The sequence below is a fragment of the Arvicanthis niloticus genome, chromosome 4 (genome assembly GCF_011762505.2).
Source record: "Arvicanthis niloticus isolate mArvNil1 chromosome 4, mArvNil1.pat.X, whole genome shotgun sequence".
NCBI classification, from domain to species: Eukaryota; Metazoa; Chordata; class Mammalia; order Rodentia; family Muridae; genus Arvicanthis; species Arvicanthis niloticus.
Genome location: NC_047661.1, coordinates 70,856,951 through 70,878,515, shown reverse-complemented (window position 1 = coordinate 70,878,515; position 21,565 = coordinate 70,856,951). Strand labels below are relative to the sequence as shown.

The following is a 21,565-nucleotide window of genomic DNA, read 5'->3' as shown; positions in this document are numbered from 1 at the left end:
AGCTATTGTTTCTCCCCTAACAAGAAGCATATACCCATTCCCATTTCAGCTGTATGTTCAAAAAGAAAACCAAGTCAGAAAAAATATAATATGAAGCCTGTGTGTTAGCTTTCTGGAACTCTAATACTAATAAATGAAAATAGACTTGAAGACATCCATGAGCTCACCTGGTCTGATTGTCTCTGAATTTCAAGAAAAGCAACACAGCCGGAATCAAATTCTTTCAAGGTTCCTGCTGCTGACCAATACCAATGACTGCAACCTGCCAGCAGCTTCTCAGACCTGGCCCAAATTTCTCATTGCTAATCTGGCCTCCAAGATTCATTCTCTCTCTCTCTCTCTCTCTCTCTCTCTCTCTCTCTCTCTCTCTCTCTCTCTCAAAGACTGAAAGAAAGGAACACCGTGGCCTCAGCCCATCAAAACTCTCACCAGTTCACTGAACGACAGCTATTGTAAAGGTACTGGGGATAAAGAAGCACCACTGACATTTCATTCTAGGAAGAATGACATATGTTGAAAAATAAGCATGGGGATATGGAACACTGAGTATGCTATAGGGGTATTATACAGGAAAAATAAGACAATCCAAATTCAAGATACATAGAAAAGACTAGGTAGAGGCATCACAAGAGACAATGGGATGCCTTTCTAGTGTGGCCCAGAAAGCCATCAAGGAGGGTTACAGGTGTAAGTGACCCTGGAGACAGAGTTGAAAGCTGATGCGCTTTACATTTTATAGCAACACTCCACAAAAGAGGCAGCTTTGTCCATCTCAGGGGAGAAGGAGAATGCCAATTTTATGATAATGTCCACCTGCCAAACTGCTTCTATAATATTGTTTTTATTTTGAAAGTGATTAAACATAGTAGGGTGAATTCACTGAAGATGCCTGGGTCTGTAGTCAGGATTTGAGATGCACAAACTTTGAGCTTCTCCTTCCTGTCTCTCAGTACCTTGGTTTGTGTGCAGTGGAAGTAGTAACCATGACCTTTTCCAGAAGGGTCTGTCACTTTATTGCTCAATGTTCTAGGTGCTTTTGTTAACTGAATCAAATCTACAGAGCCCCCACTAGTGGTCATAAGTGCTCTTGTTATTGTTTCCAAACTTGGTGAAAACTTCAATTCCCTATCTGCACCCTGAGCTGGCCTAGCATCTGTGGATTTTGATTTGCTTCCCTATTTGCTTTGGGCTCTTCCAGAAGGTATAACTTCAGTCTAGTTCCCAAGCTTCTTTCTTATAAAGATCCTTGTAAACTATGATCTTCTTCCCTTTATGGAAATATTAACAAGGCTTGTGGAGAGGAGAGATGCCCTGAGAAGACACTCATAAGGAGCTGGTAGTGACCCAGAGTGACACAGTGACAAAATGACAGAGCCACTAGCATGTGGGTTGTTGTCATCACAGTCACCTGATCAGCAATCAGCTTTCACATCATGCATGGCTCATTCTGAGTTTGGAGCAGTAAATGTATAAAAGACTTCTACTTACAGGATCTTGTCAGTTCGTTTGCCTGCCTGATATTGAGAGAATAAGGTGAGTCCTCTTACTGATCTAATGGCTGTTTGAGGGATAAATGTCTTGGCTATGGCCAAGCTAAATGATACAAGCCAGTCCAGATGGAGAATGAGCAACAGACAATGGGTAATTGTACACACACAAAATTATAAAGATGAATCAAAACTACTATCCCAGAAAGGACAAATGTTACTTAGAGATTGGGGTGATGGGAAGGCATGAAGAAGAGAAAGCTAGTGGAGGACAAGAGCAGCCATACTGTACTGAAGAATAGAAATTAGACAAAACCCACAACACAGCAAACCAAAGCAAAGGGAGACTGTGGAGGAAGGTGGTGTAATGATCTACTTGGGCTCAAAGCGTGGTAAATGCACAAAGTAGAGCATAGGAGACAAGCTAAATTAAGATTTTGGAAAACCACCAAGTACTTCAATCATTTGAAGAAAGAGTCTTAGAACAGCGAGGAGAAGGCTTACCTAATTCTGGCTTATCCACTGCTAGTCTTCTTCCATTTCAAAAAAAAAAAACAAACAAAAAAAAAAAAACCAAAAAAACAAAACAAAACAAACAAAAAAAAAAAAACCAGGGCTTCTCTGTTATAATTACACAGTTTCTAGATACACAGATTTTGTTGCAGAATTTCAGACTTCATAGAAAATATCAATGCAAAAGGATTTGTATTCACCAGGATATCAGAATCTTTGCATGTTTTCTCATTCAGGATAACTGAAGTTTGTCCAAGATGTCCTCCCAACAACACCAGCAGAAGTGCAAAATCTCTGCTAACTGTCCACCCAAGTGCCCTCAACAAGGTCCCCAGGCTCCTGCTTCATGTCCCCCTCTCAGTGCCCCTCCAGCTCCTGCGTGCTGTGTTTCCACCTGCTATATTTCTGGCTTGGGAGGCAGCTGCTCTTTAATATCACACCGGTTTCCTCGGTTCTACGTCCGCCAGCCTCAGTGTTCTGAGTGTCCTGAGAAAGAGTCTGCAGAACATTCAAGCTGTTGCCACAGCTCTGAAAACTGTAGCTGACCTGCAATCCTTGAGGAAACAAAGAACGATGGCCCAGGACCAGCTTTGAAATGATGCTCTTCTTCACTCAGCCTTCCTCCCTCTCCTGAAATAGTAGCATGGATAATGGGATCCTTTATTTGTTAAGAACCTGAGGCCTCCTTGCATTGGATCTGGTACTAGGCAAAGAAGAACTGGAGATGAAAGACAACTGTGTCCCCAAGCCTTATAAGTACAGAGAACAGAAATAAAGCTTTTCTCTTATGGTACCATTAGCTTGTTGGTGTTTGTTGATTTTCCCAGTGGATCCTGAATTGATCTGCATTCCTTAGCTAGACTCCACAATGAACTAGCCAAGCCAGAAATTTTCTTCCAGATAGACCCAGAGTCTGAACTTTTTGGAGGGCTGTGTGCAGGAAGCATCCTCAGGAAATATGTGGGAGGATATTTCCAGAACACAAATGACTCAATATTACTTATTAAAGTTTATGCTGCTGCTGCTGCCACTGCTGCTGCTGGTGGTGCTACTGAGCTGTCCTCCTGCACAGTGGACGTTCTTATGCTCAGAACCTGGGTGAGAGTGTATGATGCCCAAGAAGGAGATGGAACAGGGACATCTATAGTTCTTAGACCTTAATTAAAAATTCATGAAAAATATCCTGAACATAACCATGCAACTAAATGACCACTGAATACCTCCACACAGGAACCAGAGTCAGTGAGGATCTGTACAGTGTCCAGTTAAAAAGACACCTGTGAGACTTGATGTGGTTGCCCACACTTGGTTGTGGGGAAAGTGGAACCATACCACTAGACAGAACTGGCAAGATCGAAGTAGATGGAAAAACCCTGGTAAATCTCATAATTAAGAATGATAGGCATTAGAATTAGCTCCCAGCTAGGCTACCTGTTCTGGAACATGTGACCACAACTCCTCACTAAGAAGACCATGACAACTGGTCACATTGTATAAAAACCTAGAGTTCTCCATGCCAATGAGGTAACTAGATGGGCCCTGAATGTTTAGCCTATGAACTTCCCTTACTGGGCATCCCTTCCTGCAAAACATATTTAATCTCCCGGCTCACCCTCAGTGAGACGTATACATTTTCACCTGCCATTAATAAAACAGTTTGGACAAACAAGGACTGTCTCCTTCCATCAATGATAGTCTCAGGGTTTGGGGGAGGCCTTTGTCGTAGAGAGCCTGGCCTAGATCTCCTGTAGAAGGTCTCTCTACCAGCCTCTCCATGCTTTGGCACTCACTAGGAGCTAAACCAGACTCTGCCTAGTACTGGGCTCAGTGCAGGTTGTGAACCCCACCTCCAACTCTTCAAACTCAGTAGTGTCTGGGCACAGAGGAGTTTGAGAACCACAGCACCTGTACCAGATCTTGCTGTTTCACACCCAGAAGAGCACAAACTGGAACCCCTATCCTAGACTGCATTCTGCTGTCCCTGAGAGACATTCGGGCAGTACTCTGGTTCCCAGTGGCAAGGCAGACATGTAGCCTGTCATCCCTGTGTTTTGCCTCCCTTGAAGCAGCGAGGCAGAAACTATAGTCCAACACATGGTAGTCTCTTTTCCTATTTTATTCAAGGGAACAGATGTCATGGGATTAAGAAAATATTCTCAAAGCACTGTCCTTTCTAATCCAACAGTGGTCCACAGGCAAAAGCAGTGCTTTGCCCAGTCCATCCTCTGAGAGTGTTTCTTAGCCTCAGTGTTGAGACAAGCCGGTATCCATAAGGTTGGAGAGAGAGTCTATATATATGAAAGACTCTGCCTGTCAACAATTATCTATATAAAATTAAGTGATAATGTTAACCACAGATGTTGCAGAGAATATGTCATTGTGACCAATAAATTACAAGTCATTTTTCATTAGCATATAATATACAGTTGGGAAAATAGGATATCTCATGTCACAAAACTAGAAAGACACAGGTTGTTTGAGCCCAGAGAACATGACCTTTAACCTGGGAACTAATTTGGAGGCAGAATTTCTGGATATGATCAGCTTGATACATATTGTTTAATGGATAAGAAAACTTTATATTAACATTATTTCCTTCTTTTTGGTTTTTTGAGACAAGGTTTCTCTGTGTAGCCCTGGCTGTCCTGGAACTCACTCTGTAGACCAGGCTGGCCTCAAACTCAGAAATCCACCTGCCTCTGACTCCCAAGTGCTGGGATTAAAGGCAATAATATTTCTTTATTGTCAATATCATAAATTTAAGATATGTTCAATATTTTTAAATAGTCTATTGTTCCTAAACAAGTTTATCTATCTGTGATGTGTTACAAAGAAAACCCCTCTTTATCAACTTATAGTCAAAGTATGTTGTTTGTATTTCTCTAAAAGCCAAAAGTATTAAAAATTTAAATATCATGTATGCCATGTATAAATGATTTTAGAAATCATTTTTACAGAAGAATAGAATAATAAATTCTAATTTTTAGCAAGAAAGGACATGTACTTTTAGTTTTCAATAAATCTACACAGGTCTTAATCTAATAATTTTAAGCATATTATATTGGAATTCAAGAAAAATTGAAAGGTGGGACAAGAAAAAAATATTCCCCTTGGGTCATTTTGGTCACCTGTCAGTGTTATATCGAATTTCTTTTGGGGTGAAATTTGCTGTAATGAGCTAAACTTTCAGTAGGCCCTGGGAACAATGTTGTTTAGAAAGTATAGCTCTGATAGGTCAGACCACAAGAGGGAAGTAGCGAGTTACATATTCGGCGTGCCATGTTTTCATTAACATATAATATACAGTTGAGAAAATAAGATGAAGCCCTCCCACTTGCAAGCTAAGCAGGGTGGCATCCAGCACCTTATCTGGACTTTTGAGAGAAGAAATAATATCCACAATGACAGTGAATACTACATTGATTTAGTTTAAAGGTTTTTTCTTTCTTCTCTTATTTATTCTTCTCTCAAACAATAATCACAACCTCAGTTTCCCCTACCTCTACTCCTACAAATTTGCTTCCCCCACATCTCCTCTTCCCTAGATCCTCTATTCCTCCATTTTCCTTCAGAAAAGAGCAGGTTTCCCAGTGATATCAACTAGACACAGCATAGCAAGATGCAATAAGCATAGGAACAGATACTCATAACAAAGCTGGATGAAGCAACCCAGAAGGAGTAAGGCTCCCAAGGGCAGACAAAAGAGTCAGACACATTCTTTCCCACTCTTAGGAGTTCCACAAAGAATCCATGCTAAACAGTCACATCATGTGTGCAGAGAATCTAGTACAGACCCATGCAGGCTCCACGATTGTCATCTCAGTCTCTGTGAACCCTTATGCACCATGCTTAGTTGATTCTTTGGGTTGTGTTCTGGAATCCTTGATCCCTCTAACTCCTAATACTTCCTCCTCCTCCACTTCTACAGGTTTCTTTGAGTTCCCCTAATATTTGGGTGGGGCTTTCTGAGAAATGCATTTGAAAATTCTTATAATTTGCAAAATGTTGCATGATATAAAATATTTTCAATAAATTTAAATTTTATTAAGATTAGTAAGCTAATGAGATAATTTAAATATGGACCAACTGAACTTTTGTGGTAGACTTTTCATAGCTATGTGTCTATCTCTGGAGTAGGTTCAATTGGGATATAGAAACCATAAATGCAGTTAAACCAAGGAATTTTAATGTATGAATTACTAACAGTAGGAAAAACAAGAACAATTGGAAGATATGAGAAAATGGCTGAGAGAAAAATAGACTAAAAGACAGATGTGGGGGGGCTCATACTCTATTGGGGTATGGCTCAGCCAGCACCAATCAAAGATACTCTATGGTTTAGCTAGATTCTAGGCAGGTCTAGAGTTTTAGGCAAACAATAAGTAAGCTTCATGAGAGCAGGGCAGTAAGAAGACATTACAGTTTTGATGTCTGGGAATAGATCCACATAACAGTGGAAACACAAAACCTTCAGAGCAAGGAGGCTTGAAGGGGTACAACAGCTTCAGATTGACATTCTTTCTGTATAAGTGACCTGCTGGATACATTCAGGACATGTGCAGGTAGAGAACTATGAAAAAGTCACCCTCATTTGATGGATGAAAGGAATCAGTCCAATGTCATATTTACTCTGTGGCATGGAGATAGGCTGTCAGATGGCCACTCACTTCTAGATGTCTGCTTCCAATCTCTTTTTGTACAGTGTTGTTATATTACCCTCTATCCAAAATGGTTACATCAGCTGTATTTAAAAAACAAGTGTTTATCAGAATTCTGTTATTTACCATAAAGTATATATGCACAAATTAATTTGGCAATAAGGTAATATAATTGACAGCACACTATCATATACATTCATGTATACAAAGCCTCAGAGACTTTTTGAAATTCTTTTGTCAGATACATCAATTAATGGAGGACAATTGTTTGCCCTTCAGGACTTGCAAGGTTTACATTTTTCCACCAGGAGGCAGCACAGCTAAGCCTTAAACTTTGTAACATCAGTGAGCAATCAATAATCACATGAACATTCTTTCTCAGCATCATTATCCTGAAGGGGCTCCTAACTTCCTCATATTGGTGAGGCTCACTGGACCCAAGGGAAAATAGAGCAGCTCTGACTAACTTCAGGAATCAAGGTTCTTATAGCTTAGACCCTCTAGAGTAGAGGTTAGAGATGAGTTGAAAACCTCTATGAGGCATGAATCTCTAGTTCTAGAATCAAATCATGATAAAGAAGACACATCCTAGTGCTAACAGAGGACAGTTGGGAATTTGAGTCAAAGTCTGAAGCTCTGGATTTGGTTCTAGTTCCCCTGGGGAGACACAGGAGATCTGTCACCCCATTTCAGGCCTTTTGAGACAGAGTACACAGTATGGAGAATAAATTCACATCAGCACCCAGGGAGAAAGGAAGAGCAACCAGAACACTTTGCTGGGAGGCCACTCTGCTTAATTAGCACTTTTGTCTTTCCCTTTACTGTTAGATGAAAGCTGTGTAAAAGCAGCTTTGAGTAGTTGCCTACTCAAATCAATATTTCTACAATATTTATAATGCAGCATCATGTAGAATAAGCAAGTACCTTGCAGAGACTCAGTTTCTGAGTTTGAATCCTCACCTGAAATGCCTTCCTCAGGAAACCATACATTTCCCAAAGTAAAGGCTTGTGGGAAAGGTCCATGACAGACATAGGCCAACAGTGCATCTGGACTTACCAAAATGGATAATTCATCTCTGTGGACAATGAAAAATAGATTGAACAATTGGAAAGAGCCTTTGTATTTGATAAGCAGTCAGATTTCATCTTCAGAGAGATTCTCTAGGAAAACCTTGTACTTACAGCTACCTGAGACAACTGTTCCCCTTACTCCCACTTGCTGATTGACCATGGATGCTCTCAGAAGACATTAGAAATAATTTGCTATCTTGGATTGGATGGCAGCCATGCAGATATGCTTATTTCCTCAAGTTGTACTCTTAATGTGCATTTAATAGAGCTCAATAAAGCTATAATAAACACATCACTGAACTTTTAATATGTTGAGGAAGATTCCTTAATATAAGAACTATGAGTAGGAACCATAAAATGTTTAGTGGATATTTCAATAGAGTATAAAGTTATTATAGTTAAACAATGGGATCTTGGACCGTGAGACATATCAATATAACACATTAGGAAGGTTAAGAGCTGAACCCAGCTCTATACATAACACACACACACACAGACACACACACACACACTAAGCACACACATGCACACTAAGCACACACTAAGCAACTCTTAAGCACATCCTCAAATCTGTGAAGAAAATTAGTTTATTCCATAAGTAATGTTGTCACAATAGGTGACCATAATTCTCCTAAAATAAGGGGAGTTTTTGTAAAGTTAAAAGATTAAAAATATTATTCCTTGAGAAATTCTTAGAATAATTTTCTTCAGTTTTAAAACAGGGATCCATTTTCTGATTATAACACAAAAATAAAAGCTATACTTTAAATATGAACATTTCTATCTTACTGAAAACTAGCAGAGTAAAGATATAATACACACTGAAAAAAATTTTACATATGAATATAATATGAATAGCATATGCCATAGTAAAATTTAAAGTTACATAAAAGGTATAACTAAATATTTGCCCCAAGGAAATATTTTAGTTTCCCTATAGATAAAATGCACAGCAGAGAGAACCTCGTAGTGAATCCAACCTTCCCCTCACACTCCAGCTCTTTGTGTCAAATGCCAATACCCACAAGCACTCTCTACCTGGGAACACACTGGCCACTCTGGCCTGGGAATCAGGCAGGCAGGAGATCTTCCCACCCTTTCCTGTTCTTTATTGCAAATCACCTAGTCTCATCCCAAGATATGTAGCATACCATTTGCAGGGCCCTGTCCTTCCTCTCTGCTTCCACTCTTTGAGGACTCTATTTTATTTCATGGCAGACACAACTTTCCTCAACCTTGTAGATACTTTCAGATCCCTGCCCCTTTGTAGTCATTCACTGTTTCTTCATGTAGGCTGCCAATAACCTAAGAAAGACATTCTACATGACACACCCTGTGGCAACACCTGGCAGAGGATCAGAAGCATTCTCTAATGGGCAACCCACAGCCATCACATATCCAAATATTGGGGTTTTTTTGGTTTTTTGGAGGTTAGCTTTTGAGTTCTTTATATGTTTTGAATATTAACCCTCTATTGGATGTGGGGTTAGTGAATAGTTTTTCCCAATCTGTAGTGAGTTTTGCAGTCAAATGGATGGAATTAGAAACTCATCCTGAATGAGGTAACTCAGATCCAACAGATCTGACATGCATGGTATATACTTACTAATAAACAGAAATTAGCCCTAAAGTACAGAATATCCAGGATACAATCCATAGAACCCAAGAAGGTTAACAAGCCGAAGGCTCAAATGAGGATGCCTCAATCCCACTTGGGAGGGAGAAGAGATCAATCATGGGGGATGCAGAGGGAAGGAGAGATCTAGGTGGGAGAGGAGACAGAGAGGGGGAAAAAGAACATGATTATGTATTGGGGAATAGAGTGATGCTCTGAGGGCCAGCAGAAAAAACAGAAACAGGCAACCTTGGGAGATAGGAGGTGGGGGACCCTCTAGAATGTTCCAGAGAACTGTGAGGTGAGAGTCCCTCAGGACTCAAAGGGAGGGATGTTAGATGAAATGACCAACAGTGGGGAGAGGGAACTTGTAGAGTTCATTTCCATTATAAAGACAGGGTATCAAGGAGAGATGGGGTTGCCATCCCACATTCACAAATTCTGACCCAGAATTGTTCCTGTCTAAAAGAACTGCAGGAGCAAAAATGGAGAAAAGATTGAAGGAAAGGAGGTTCAGTGACTGGCTCAAATTGGTATTCAACTCAAGGGAAGGTTCCACGGCCTAACACTTTTACTGATGGTATAGTGTGCTTACAGACAGGAGCCTAGCATGGTTGCCCCCCAAGAGGCCCAACAAGCAGCTGAAAGAGTCAGATGTAGATACTTACACCCAATCAAAGGATAGAAGGCAGGGACACCTGTGGTTGAAATAGGGAAAAGCTAGAAGAAGCTAAGGAGGAGGGTGACCCCATAGGAAGACCAGCAGTCTCAAGTAAACTGGATCCCTGAAATCTCTTAAGCACTGAGCTACCAACCAGTCATCATACACAAGCTGATATGAGGCCCTTACACTTATACAGCAGAGGACTGCCTGGTCTGACCTCAGTGAGAGGAGATCCACCTAACCTTCGATAGACTTGAGGCCCCAGGGAGTGGGGAGTTCTGGTGAAGTGGAGTTTCGGGGTGGGAGAGGAGGAATGGAATGTGGAACAGTTGGAGGGCTGACCTGAAGGGGGATAACAACTGTACTATAAAAAAAAAGATTAAAGATTTATAATAAAAAATTAATCATAACTGGGATACAGATTTAAAAGAAAAAGTATTGTGAAAAGATGAAACATAAATGGTTGAGAAACAAAGAATTGTTCAATACATTAGTTATTAGGGAAATGCAAATCAAAATTACTGAGATTTCATCTTACACCAATAAGAATGGCCATGATTAGTAAAACAAATGGCAGATCATGCTAATGAGTATATGAGGTAAGGGGGAACACTCATCCATTGTTGATGGGAATGAAGACACGTAGAACTACTATGGAAATGAGTGGGTTGGTTCTTCAGGAGGCTGGGAACAGATCTACCTCAAGGTCCAGCTGTGCCTCTTTGGGGCATATACCCAAAGGATCCTACATCTTACCACAAAGGCACTTGCTCAACCATGTCCTCTGATGCTTAATTGACAATAACCAGAAATGAGAAACAGTCCAGACATCTGTCAATAGATCACTGTATAAAGAAAATGTGTTACATTTACACAATAGAATCTTACTCCACTATTTAAAAGTAAAATCATGAAATGCACAGGAAAATGGATGGAGCTAGAAAAATAATTATCTCTAGTGAGGTAACTTAACTCCAAAAGACAAATTATAATTATATATATATATATGTGTGTGTGTGTGTGTGTGTGTGTGTGTGTGTGTGTGTGTGTGTATTCACCTAGGTATAAAGTAAGAGATAAGGGCACAGGGAAGGGATGAATTTCACGAAGAATGGGAAATAAAGTATATAGTTATGGATAAATGAGGGTGAAAGAGACTGGAACAGGAAAATTAAACAGAGAGAGAGAGGAAAGTGTGAGTAAGAGATGGAATGTGGGGAAGGACAGCTAAGGGTCATTTGAAGAGTTTTATGCAAACCTATTTCAGGAGAGAGAGAGAGAGTTAGAGAGAGACAGAGAGAGAGAGAGAGAGAGAGAGAGAGAGAGAGAGAGAGAGAGAGAGAGAGAGAATCTAAATGGAGTCCATCAAATAATGCAAGGTGACAAAACCCCAACTAGATAACCCTCACCACAAAATAAAACCCATTTCAGTGCCAGAAATGGGTTACGTCTGATTGAACTATTGCCCAAAGGGGCTTCATAGAATCCCCAAAATACCCCAAGCTAATACAGAGACTTTTGTTGCTCTCCACAAACTGATGGTAAGGACCTATTGCTGATGACAACAACCACATAACTCACCGAACAGAAAGAAGTTAGGTTGGTGGCCACTCAGAGCTTTAACCCCTACTGACTAGAGTTTATTGTACTGGTCCCTACAACCCGCCAGAGAAGAAAAGCAACAACTCAACTACAAATCCTTTAATCTACAATGATGATTTGCCTCCATGATATGCTGGGACAAGAGTGGCACAAAAATTGTGGAGGTAACCACCAATGTCTAATTGGATTTAAGGCCCACTCTATGAGATGGAACCCATGGTTGACAATGCTTTGGTGGCCAAGAAACCAGGACTTGATAGGTGTAGGGGAAAACCAAGTATTATTTTTCTGCTAAAGGAGTGTAGAAATAAAATGACTACTAACATCATTCTGCTAAACTCAATGATCAGTGTCATCAGATTTGCTCAGCCATCATTATGGAAGCTTCCTCCTGCACTATATGGAAACAAATATAGAGACCTATGACTAGATAATGTGATAACGTACAGTTTTGAGAGATTTCAGGATACTAAGTCCTAAATGGGATGTCTCTATCAAATTCCTCCCTGCTGGGCTCAGGGAACTGTGTGGAAGAGAAGGGGAAAGATTTTTTAAGAGCCAGTAAAAAACAGCAACAAAACAAGGCCTTTTAAATCCAACAGTACTGAAGCACATATGAACGTTCAGAGTAGGGCAGCATGCACAGGTCTAAGCCAGAAAGGCTTATGTGTGTGCAAATGTGTGTCTCTCTCAATCTGTATTTCTTATGCCTTTTCTTTGGCTCCTTTTCTTCTCTTTGTTTATTCAATTTTTTGTTTTGTCCTCTTTTTTGCCTGTTTTTTATTTTATTTTTAATGTCTGTTATTTTCTAATGAGAGAAATAAAGGAAGGGTGTGAATTTGCATAGATGGGGATGTGGAAAAGAGGTGGGAAAAGTTAGAAGAGGGGAACTATGATCAGAAAATAGTGTATAAAATATATTTTCAATGAAAAAAATAAACATCTTAAAATTTTTTACTTTCTTGTTAATTTCACTCATGTACCCAAACCCTGCTCATCTCCCCATTCCTCCATATCTATCCTCTGCCTTTGCAATCTTCTTCCCAAAAGAAAACAAAAAATAAAAACAATGAAAAAGAGAAAAAATAAGAAATGGAAAATAAAATAAAACAGCTCTCGCTGTGGAAGCTATGGTGTATCACGGGGTATCACACAGTATACCTTTTTGACCAAACAGTTTTGCTTGCCAATGTTCAGTGCAACGAGTCATTGGTGTGGTTCAGGGCCTCTGGCTTCTGCTACACTATCAACCTTCACTGGGGTTCTTCTCAGATATCTTGTTGTTGTCCTGTGTCATGGAGATTCTGCTGCTTTGGTTCTACAGGAGCAGCTTCTTCATGCATTCCAGCAGTTCATAACTGGGGTATAAGTTGGGGTGAGCCAACTCAAAGGCCTGGATCTGAGCCTGGGTGGTGGCTGGCTGTGTCGTTTAGCCCACCAGCTTTCTGTACCAGTGCCTTCAGGGTCAGCTCTCCCACTTGGCCCAAGAGAGGGGCAGAACCAGCTCTCCTACTTGTGGAGGCCTGCAGGAAGCAGAATGAGCTATCCTGAACTCATTCCCTCTGTGTGGTTCAACCATGCCCATACTACCATGGCCAACTCTACTGTACGGCTCAGGTGAGATGAAGGCCTGCTCTCACGAGTGCTATAGCTGGTAAGGGGCAGGGCCAACTCTATGCAGCCCTCAGACATCAAGATGTTTCCAGGAGGCAGCCCAGATCAGGATGTCCACGTGGCCTTTGGGACACATGGACACGTCCCACATGGGACACAGACATGGGACATCAACACAGACCTCTGCTACTGAAGAGCCAGCAGCAGACTCAGACGCGGCTCTCAGTGACAGCACAGGCCTGGACTGCACCATGGCCTCAGGTGGCAGGGCAGGCTACTCACATCAAGCTAATCCTCACCAACTTTCACTTCTCTAGTTCTGTCTCTCTTCATAGTGCACACACCTTTCCTGTCTCATTCTCCCCCATCTTTTGACCACATACTTGCTTATCATATGTGGTGTGGTGGTGGCATGACTCCAGGTTTCATAAATCTTTAAAATCAGCTGGGTGGTGGTGGCGCACGCCTTTAATCCCAGCACTTGGGAGGCAGAGGCAGGTGGATTTCTGAGTTCGAGGCCAGCCTGGTCTACAGAGTGAGTTCCAGGACAGCCAGGACTACACAGAGAAACCCTGTCTCGAAAAAAAAAAAATACATAAAAAAAATAAATAAAAAGAACAAAACAGAACTTTAACTCCTGGAAACTTAAACTACTAAAGACAATTTTAACATATCAAATTGGTAGAGAACAATGAACTTAGTAATATTCATTGATCTGTGAAGTTGCTTTGAGAAAACATGGCTATTTAAATTTGTGCAAATTATATAAACGGTATGGTACTAAATATCTATGTAAAAATAACAGGGAAACAACCAGATATAAAAGTTTGGTTTGATATAAAAGAGAGATATATGAGCCACGAATAAGGAAGATTCTCTAAAATTTCAACTTACAGAGGCCTCTACAGTCTTTGGACTGGATACACTGCCACTTGAGGAATGATACAGACAGTGAGAACCATCAACCATGATTTAGGATATGATGCAGGTTGGAAGATCATGAGGACCTGACCAGGGCCTCTGGAGCTTTCTGTCAGTTCTGTGGCTTGGTGCCTTGCTTATGTGAAGGACAAGACTTACTTGTAGAAGCTCCTGCCACTAATTTTAAAGAGACTGAAGTAGAGGAAAGGAAGGGACAGAGCAAATATAACACAATTGTCTAGTGCTACATTAGCTAATGAAATTGAACTTAACTTCAAAATCTGCAGCTGGATGGACTGATCTGAACTCTGGGAGCATCACGGTGAGTGAGGAGAGGCCCATATCCCCTGTGTAAATTCTTCCAGTGGTTGCAGTTGTCCTCAGGATATAGTCTGAGCTCTTTCTTACACACTCAAATCCTTAACAGCGCTTCTACCTTCTTTTATATTTCAGTTCACCTCTCCTCTAATACTCTTCACTCTGACCCTGCCAGTGAGCTTCAAATAGTCCTCTTCCATTCTCTATACCAAATATTTTTACATTTTTCAGACCTGAAATGAAAATGTCTTTTTTTACCAGCTCCCATGAAATGGGAATGTCTTTTTTTTTTTTTACCTGCTCCCCTTTTATATGGCTATTTACCAAGTCTTAGAAAACACTGCTTTTTCCAAGAAGAATGGCTGTCTTATCTTGCTTTTTAGGGTACACTGTATCAGTCTAGACAATATAGTTTGTGCTTTAAACCTTTTTTTGGAAGGGAGGGAGGTTATGGGATGCTGTGAATTAGCTAAAGAGCCTTTGAACTTTGGCAAGAACAGCCAAGGACAGGCAGGCAGTTTAACGTTAACCAGCAGTGGGCAAAGGTGAGCCAGCTGGCTAGTCACAGAATCTTGGGGAGAGTATTATGATGTCATAGAGGAGCTGAGAGTTTAGAGGGGAGGAAAGCAGAGCTCTTGGGTCAGAAGACTTTGGCTTCTGATAGTCATGGACTCACTAGACTGCTGAGGAAGATCCAGCACCTATCTATCTGCTGAAAACATCCAGGAAACTACATTTACACCGGGAAACAAGTATGGAAGTGGTGAACTAAGAAGAGCCTGAGGAAGAATTGTATTGCCAGATCGATCAGGTAACTTACACATAAGCCTTCTCTTTTTCAGTCTTCTCTCTCTGGCTTGTTCCTTTACTCATCATTTAAATGAGGCCCACATAATGCTATACAGTATGTCAGATATTAGAACAGTAGCAAGGTGAGAATATCTGTGCTGATTAAAGAGAGAAGCAGAAACTCAGCTGTGGGAGTACTGTTATAAAATGCTAACAGGTTGACATTTGGTGAAAGGAACTTTAAGAAAACATGTGAACTTAGCTGATGGGCCAAGGAAGTTTGAGTTATAGAGCCTCAGGTTTGAATAGTATTTAGTGAGAGGTTAGAGTTGAGACTGGAGATTCTTAAGAATGGAAAGCCATACAATGATCCTAAAAGGATGCAGGCAGAATCCAGTAGCCATTTCTTCTGAGCTAGCCTATGAAGCATGAGAGAACAGTAGCCATAGTGAGAGAGAATGCCCAGAGGGGTCAGGCCTACCAGGGCCTTAATGAACTTGGATTTAGGTCAATCTTCACTGAAGTAGAACAGCAGAAAGACTTGAGAAAATAGATCTGGACCTACACCTTGGAGTTAAGACAGTGGGCAGACTTCTGTGGCAGCTTGTGAGCAGCTGCCTTAAGAAGGGGAGAGGTGGAGTTAGGAAGAAGCTTGTCCTGAAAGGAAGCAGCAGGTAGTAGTAAGGCTTTACATGTAGGAGGCTTCAAGAGGGTTAACTATACCTACATTAAAGGAGAAGTGTACCCCTCTGGAGGGGAAGAGAGTAATCAGAATCCAACTACGGTATAACAATCAACAAAATGATGGCAGCACAGCTGGTTTGGGATGGACTTGTATCCAGTTCGGTAAGACTGCTCAGAGACTTGTCATTGTCTTTCCTATGTTATCGTGGTCTCGATTGGCTCCTAGCCTGTTTGCCACCTCTTCTACTAGAGATTTATTCCTCTATACTCACTGCCTAAGGCTTAATGAGCTCCAGAAAAAAAAATGTACTTTGTACAGGATTACTCCCACACACACGCAGACACACACATACACACACACAGACACTCACACAAACTCTTTCTCTCTCTCTCTCTCTCTCTCTCTCTCTCTCTTTCTGAAATATCCTTAAGTCAAGATGGTAGAGGCCCATATGCTCCTCACTCTACTGCTATGCTAATGTGTCTGTCATTTTCTGTTTGTCTCCTCAGTGCTGACCTCAATCCCAGGCAAGTCTGGGCAGTGCTAGGCAGATCTGCCAGCTCAGCCCCTTTGTGACATCTCTTGTCCAGGGAGGGATTGGATAACTTATCCCACCCTTACCCCTTAGTAATGCTGCTTCGGGATCATCTTGATACAGAAGTAGAAGTTTCTTAACAAAGGAAAAAAAAAACCTTTATAACTTATAGGCTTAGTTACAAGAGAATTAAAACTCTGTCCCCCAAAGTCACACCCTTTCCAAATGAAAACAGTCCTGACAGTTCAGCTTCATCACTGAGGGAGAAACTCAGTGTGAAGGGCTAATATCTAGTAGGTTTTCTCCCTTCCACATTTCTGTCCCTGCTGCTACTATGGTCCAGGGGATTTAGAGAATCCTTGGACCTATGAAAGTCCTCACTGTCTACATCCAGGAATACAGAAGATTCTCCTTGGATGTCAGGGGCCTTCTTCCTACATGGAAGCTCAGACTAAGGATCACAAAGTTGAGTAGAGAGAGAACAGGTGGGACTGGGCAATTAGCTTGTCAGTCAGAAAGTCACTGTCTCCACAGGGTGGAGGTATCAGCCACACCTAGGCTCATTGGGACCCAGTTTGTCAAGTGTAAACTGGATTTAGATCAAACTCCCAGATGGGAAAGGAATGAGTCTAAGAACCTGACACCTATCCTCCAAGACAGCCAAGGCCTAGTATCTGCTATGATGTCATAAAGAGTGATTTTTGTGGTAATATAGGTCATCTTACAGGTATCTTTAGTAACCATCAAATTCAAGAACTCTGCACACTTCCAGGGCTTTCTTCCTAGGGTAACAGGTACTGTCTGGTAAAAACAATTTGTAGTTTCTGTCCCTATGAGTTTCTGAGTCTTCTGGACAACAGAACTGCCTAAGTGTTAGGGAAAGAAAAGGATGGGATACAGGTGGAAGGGTCCACTCCAGGAGATCGAAACCTTAGCAGAGCAGGCACCATTAGAGTCGTTCTTCACCCAGGTCGCAACTGAAGACCCTAATGAGAAAGTGTGATTAATCTCACTTGATCCAGCTCACAGGCACTGTCACAAACCTCAAGCTAATTGACTTCTTGTATAATGATGCGAACATGAACACACACACACACACACACACACACACACACACATACACACACACACACACACACACATACACACACATTCATGCACACACATGAATATGCATGTATACAAACACATCAAGATTTGGATGCACTTAAAAAATTTGTGCTAGAGGGTGTTTTTAAGAAAAATCCCTGTGAGTGTCACAGCTTGGGAGGGTAGCTGAATGTCCACTTAGGCAGTCACTGCCCCAACATCATCATCTTCTACCTGACAGGGTGACAGGGCTCTGACAGGCCTGGTACCTACCCAACATGTATTTGTGGTTGTCTGAACTGAGCATATATTAAGGGTGCACAAAAACATCCTGATTCCTTAGATATCTCCTTTCCAGTTACATAACAACCCTGTCTCTTTGCCTTTGAATTCTTAGTCTCTTTTTGATATAAACTGAAACAAAGTTTTTTGAGATTTCACTATTTACCAAAGAATAAAATCATTGTAAAAGTTTTGAATGGTTTTGTTTGAGGTCTCTTCAAAGTCAAGTTCCCTTGATGCTGCTTCCTTAGAGAAGAGACAATAGCTAGGAGATGTGAATGGAGCTGCTTCGGCTTATAGACCAAGACTATGCACTGCCTATTAGCTCTTGCAATGCTTGGGGCACTGACTTATCAGTGTCTTCTTGCTGACACTAGCCAGAGGCAGTTAATGGCCTATGTTTCAAGGCTCATGGAATGATCTGGTACATTCAGAAAGGGAGTGAGAGTTGGTGGCTCTGATAATCATATTGTACCTAGGAAACCATATTTAGACCTGAATATACACATGATCTGGGGTAAGCTGGAACCTGTTTTGAATCCATTTCCAAACCACTGAAGTAGATGTCTGAATTTCAGTCACCTTCATATTTAAAGTAATGAATAAAATGCTCACTTTTCACATTGGGGTAATTATTATTAGATGAGATGAAGCTTATGACGTGACTCAAAATCAGCCTAAAGGTCTCTTTACTCTTGAATAAGAATCTTTAAGCAAATTTATCACATATTCATCACTTTATATTCTTTATCTGAAAAATGACTAGTAAGGAGCAGACAAATAACTGTGATGGCATGGATAGGCACTAGCTGTAGTCTCTGAGAGGGCCAGCCCTACTTAACCAAGGTCTCAGTTCTCACCCCTGAGATTTAGATACATTTAAAGAACAAAGAAGGTGCTGATGAAAGCAGACTTCCAGTCATACGAATATTCTTTTTTTTCCTAGAAACTCCAACTCTAAAGAAGATGAGCGAACCATCCAAAACCAACCAGTGCTCCTCTCCATGCTGCCCACCAAAACCATGTTGCCCACCCAAACCATGCTGTCCGCAGAAACCTCCTTGCTGCCCCAAGTCCCCATGCTGCCCACCCAAATCCCCATGTTGTCCGCCAAAGCCCTGTCCCTGTCCGGCCCCCTGTCCCTGTCCGGCCACCTGTCCTTGCCCGCTGAAACCACCATGCTGCCCTCAGAAGTGTTCATGCTGCCCCAAAAAGTGCACCTGCTGCCCACCGCCTCCGTGCTGCACTCAACCCACCTGCTGCTCTTCGGAGAACAAGACTGAATCAGATTCTGATACATCTGGCCAAATTCAGGATAAGGGCGCTCAAACCCAGTCCCCTATCCAGAAGAAGTCAAACAAGTAACTGTCCCTGACACCGTGCCCTTCCTCAAAGGGTCAGGCTAAGACTATGTTGTAAAGATGCTGTTCCCACAATAACCAGCAAGTCCACTCAACCATAAGCTACCATTTCAACCTAACCATAGGTTACTATTGCAACTGGAAATGGAAGGTAGAAAAGGATAGAAACATCTTGTCTAGTGATCCTGACATTTAGATAGCAAAGAAATAAAAGAGCAAATAAAAAGAACATTGTCTCCCTCTTTTTCATTTACATGTGAAACTATCTCACCGGTTTAGCTTAATGGAGTAAGCTGAGTACATTCTAAGAGCTGTAGAGACAGAAAACTTTTTGTCCAAGGCACAGGCCTTTTCTGAAAAGAGTAAGGCAACCTTTTCCTGAATTTTGGTTAATTTTTTGCTGTGTTCTGCTCAATTTGAACCCAGGGCCTTATTCAAGTTAAAATTCTACCACAGCTATATTCCCAGCTCCTGTCTTGCCTTTAAAGTGAAAGTCTTGTATCACAGGGACCCCTTCAGTCCTAGGTAAAGGGATGGAATCTCAGTTCTCTGGAGAACCTTTGATTCTCTATGAAACAAACCTCCATGATGTCCCTGAGATGACCGCAGGGCCCTATCATGCTTTGGCAGCATCAGAGGTAGAAGACTCAACAAAATTAATTTTGGCAGCGCCAGGTGAGGCCTCTGGTGTCATGATGGCTCTGGGGCAGAACAAGCTGCTGTATGTCTCCTGGATCTGCTCCACACTTCAAAAGAGTTAATAGCATAAAAGGGATGATTCATTTAAATATGAAACAGAGGGTCCGACAGGCCCAACTCTTCTCCCACTTCCTGATGCCAGACTCCTGCTTCACTCTAAATGACCACTGTGTTAAAGCAATCTGCTCACAGACACGTTTCCATTCATCTAGGTGAGCAGGTAGGATAGAAGGTCATGAATATACTCATAAATGTCCATCTTTGCTGATTTGTGAGCGGGGGCAGGGCATACTTACACCTCTCCTAACGCCTTCACTTTGCACTTGCTCCTTTGTGCTTCTCCTTGCCTAGCAAGTTATTTTTCAAACCATGTCTCCTCAATGCCCCTGAGCATAACATGTGAAGAAGCCTGAACCAAAATATGTACATATCTACAATGTACACAAGTTAGGTTCCTTGGTCTTATGGAAATTAAGTGCATTTATTGGTGGTAATGTACCCACTACCCACGAGGGACAAAATGCTTCCCATTTAGTTTGTTTAAACTGTGTGAGCCAACAACAACAACAAAAAAAAAAAAAAAAAAAAAAAAAGGGACCAGATATTTCAGTAATTTCTCAAGTGGCTGACAATGTTTGGGTCAGGTTGTTCTGAGAATATAGGCTGAGTGGGTGAAATTTTAAGGACAGAAAAAATAAAATGTAAATATGCACAACCATGCTTCTCCATGTTGTGAAGAGCAAAGGACTGACAGACAAATGGAAATGGATAGATGGAAATTATCATGCTATGTGGAATATGCCAAAGTCAGATGAACATTACAGGGTCTTAAATGCACAGAGCATGAAAGCTGTAGGTGACTATTTGAATTAAAGGAATAGATAGTAGAAGGGGAGGCAAGGCGAGCAACAGTGGTAGGGTGAATATGAACAAAATGCTACAAATCTGTAAAGATTATTAAATCATATACTAAAAATTATTTTCAGTCCTCCAAGTTTCCCCCATTGCAGGGTTTAAGAAAGTCAAAAATCTACATGTCCACTTAGCAGCCTAGTCATTTACCATACTGGTGTGAGTGTTGCCTTCCTTATAGTTCAGTATGCAAGATGGCCTCTTGCAGGGAAGGAGATCATGGGTTCCAGGGCTTGCCACTATGCCCAAGATGATAAGAGTGAGAAGAGTGGCAGAACTTACCACAGGATCTGGTACTAAGAAGGAACAACAGAGGAAAGCCTTAAACTACCTGTTCCCTACTGGGGTTTGGCCACAGCTAGGAAGGCTCCATTCCTCACTCCAGATTTCAAATGCCACTCTCCCTGACACATAGAATAGCCCTCCTTGTCTAGTTCACACTCAACACAGCAGTCTCTCCTCCAAGCCAAATCAATGTGCATTCTACGTGCTCAATTTGGGTCATTTCCCTCAAGTATTCCAATATTCAAGCACATATCAGATTGTTCATGTCCTTTTTATTCCTGATAAGAAAATCCATCAAAGCATATATATTTTCTGGTTGATGGATGTTTGGCTCCTTTCCAATGTTTGGCTGTTGCAAAACTCTTATGAATCTGGGCACAGGTATTTTTGTAATGGAGCCTGAAAAACTTAAGGAAATATTTATTTCTGCTTACAGTTATAGGTTACAGTCCATTTTGGTGGAGA

General features: G+C 41.3%; 2 protein-coding genes across 2 annotated transcripts; both read left to right on the top strand.

Moving 5' to 3' along the window:
- The first annotated feature begins 1,450 nt into the window (after positions 1 to 1,450).
- Positions 1,451 to 2,786, top strand: Lce7a (late cornified envelope 7A). Its single transcript, XM_076932092.1, has 2 exons — positions 1,451 to 1,533; positions 2,237 to 2,786. Exon 2 carries the CDS (start codon positions 2,258 to 2,260, stop codon positions 2,543 to 2,545), a length of 288 nt encoding a protein of 95 aa, XP_076788207.1. The 5' UTR covers positions 1,451 to 1,533; positions 2,237 to 2,257; the 3' UTR covers positions 2,546 to 2,786.
- Positions 2,787 to 15,129: 12,343 nt separating this feature from the next.
- On the top strand, positions 15,130 to 19,433 carry LOC117706512 (sperm mitochondrial-associated cysteine-rich protein-like). Its single transcript, XM_076932091.1, has 2 exons — positions 15,130 to 15,274; positions 18,790 to 19,433. Exon 2 carries the CDS (start codon positions 18,810 to 18,812, stop codon positions 19,206 to 19,208), a length of 399 nt encoding a protein of 132 aa, XP_076788206.1. The 5' UTR covers positions 15,130 to 15,274; positions 18,790 to 18,809; the 3' UTR covers positions 19,209 to 19,433.
- Positions 19,434 to 21,565: the final 2,132 nt, after the last annotated feature.

Excerpts from the sequence above, each read along its gene's own strand:
- Lce7a (XM_076932092.1), top strand. The coding sequence starts at position 2,258 with ATGTCCTCCCAACAACACCAGCAGAAGTGCAAAATCTCTGCTAACTGT.
- LOC117706512 (XM_076932091.1), top strand. The coding sequence starts at position 18,810 with ATGAGCGAACCATCCAAAACCAACCAGTGCTCCTCTCCATGCTGCCCA.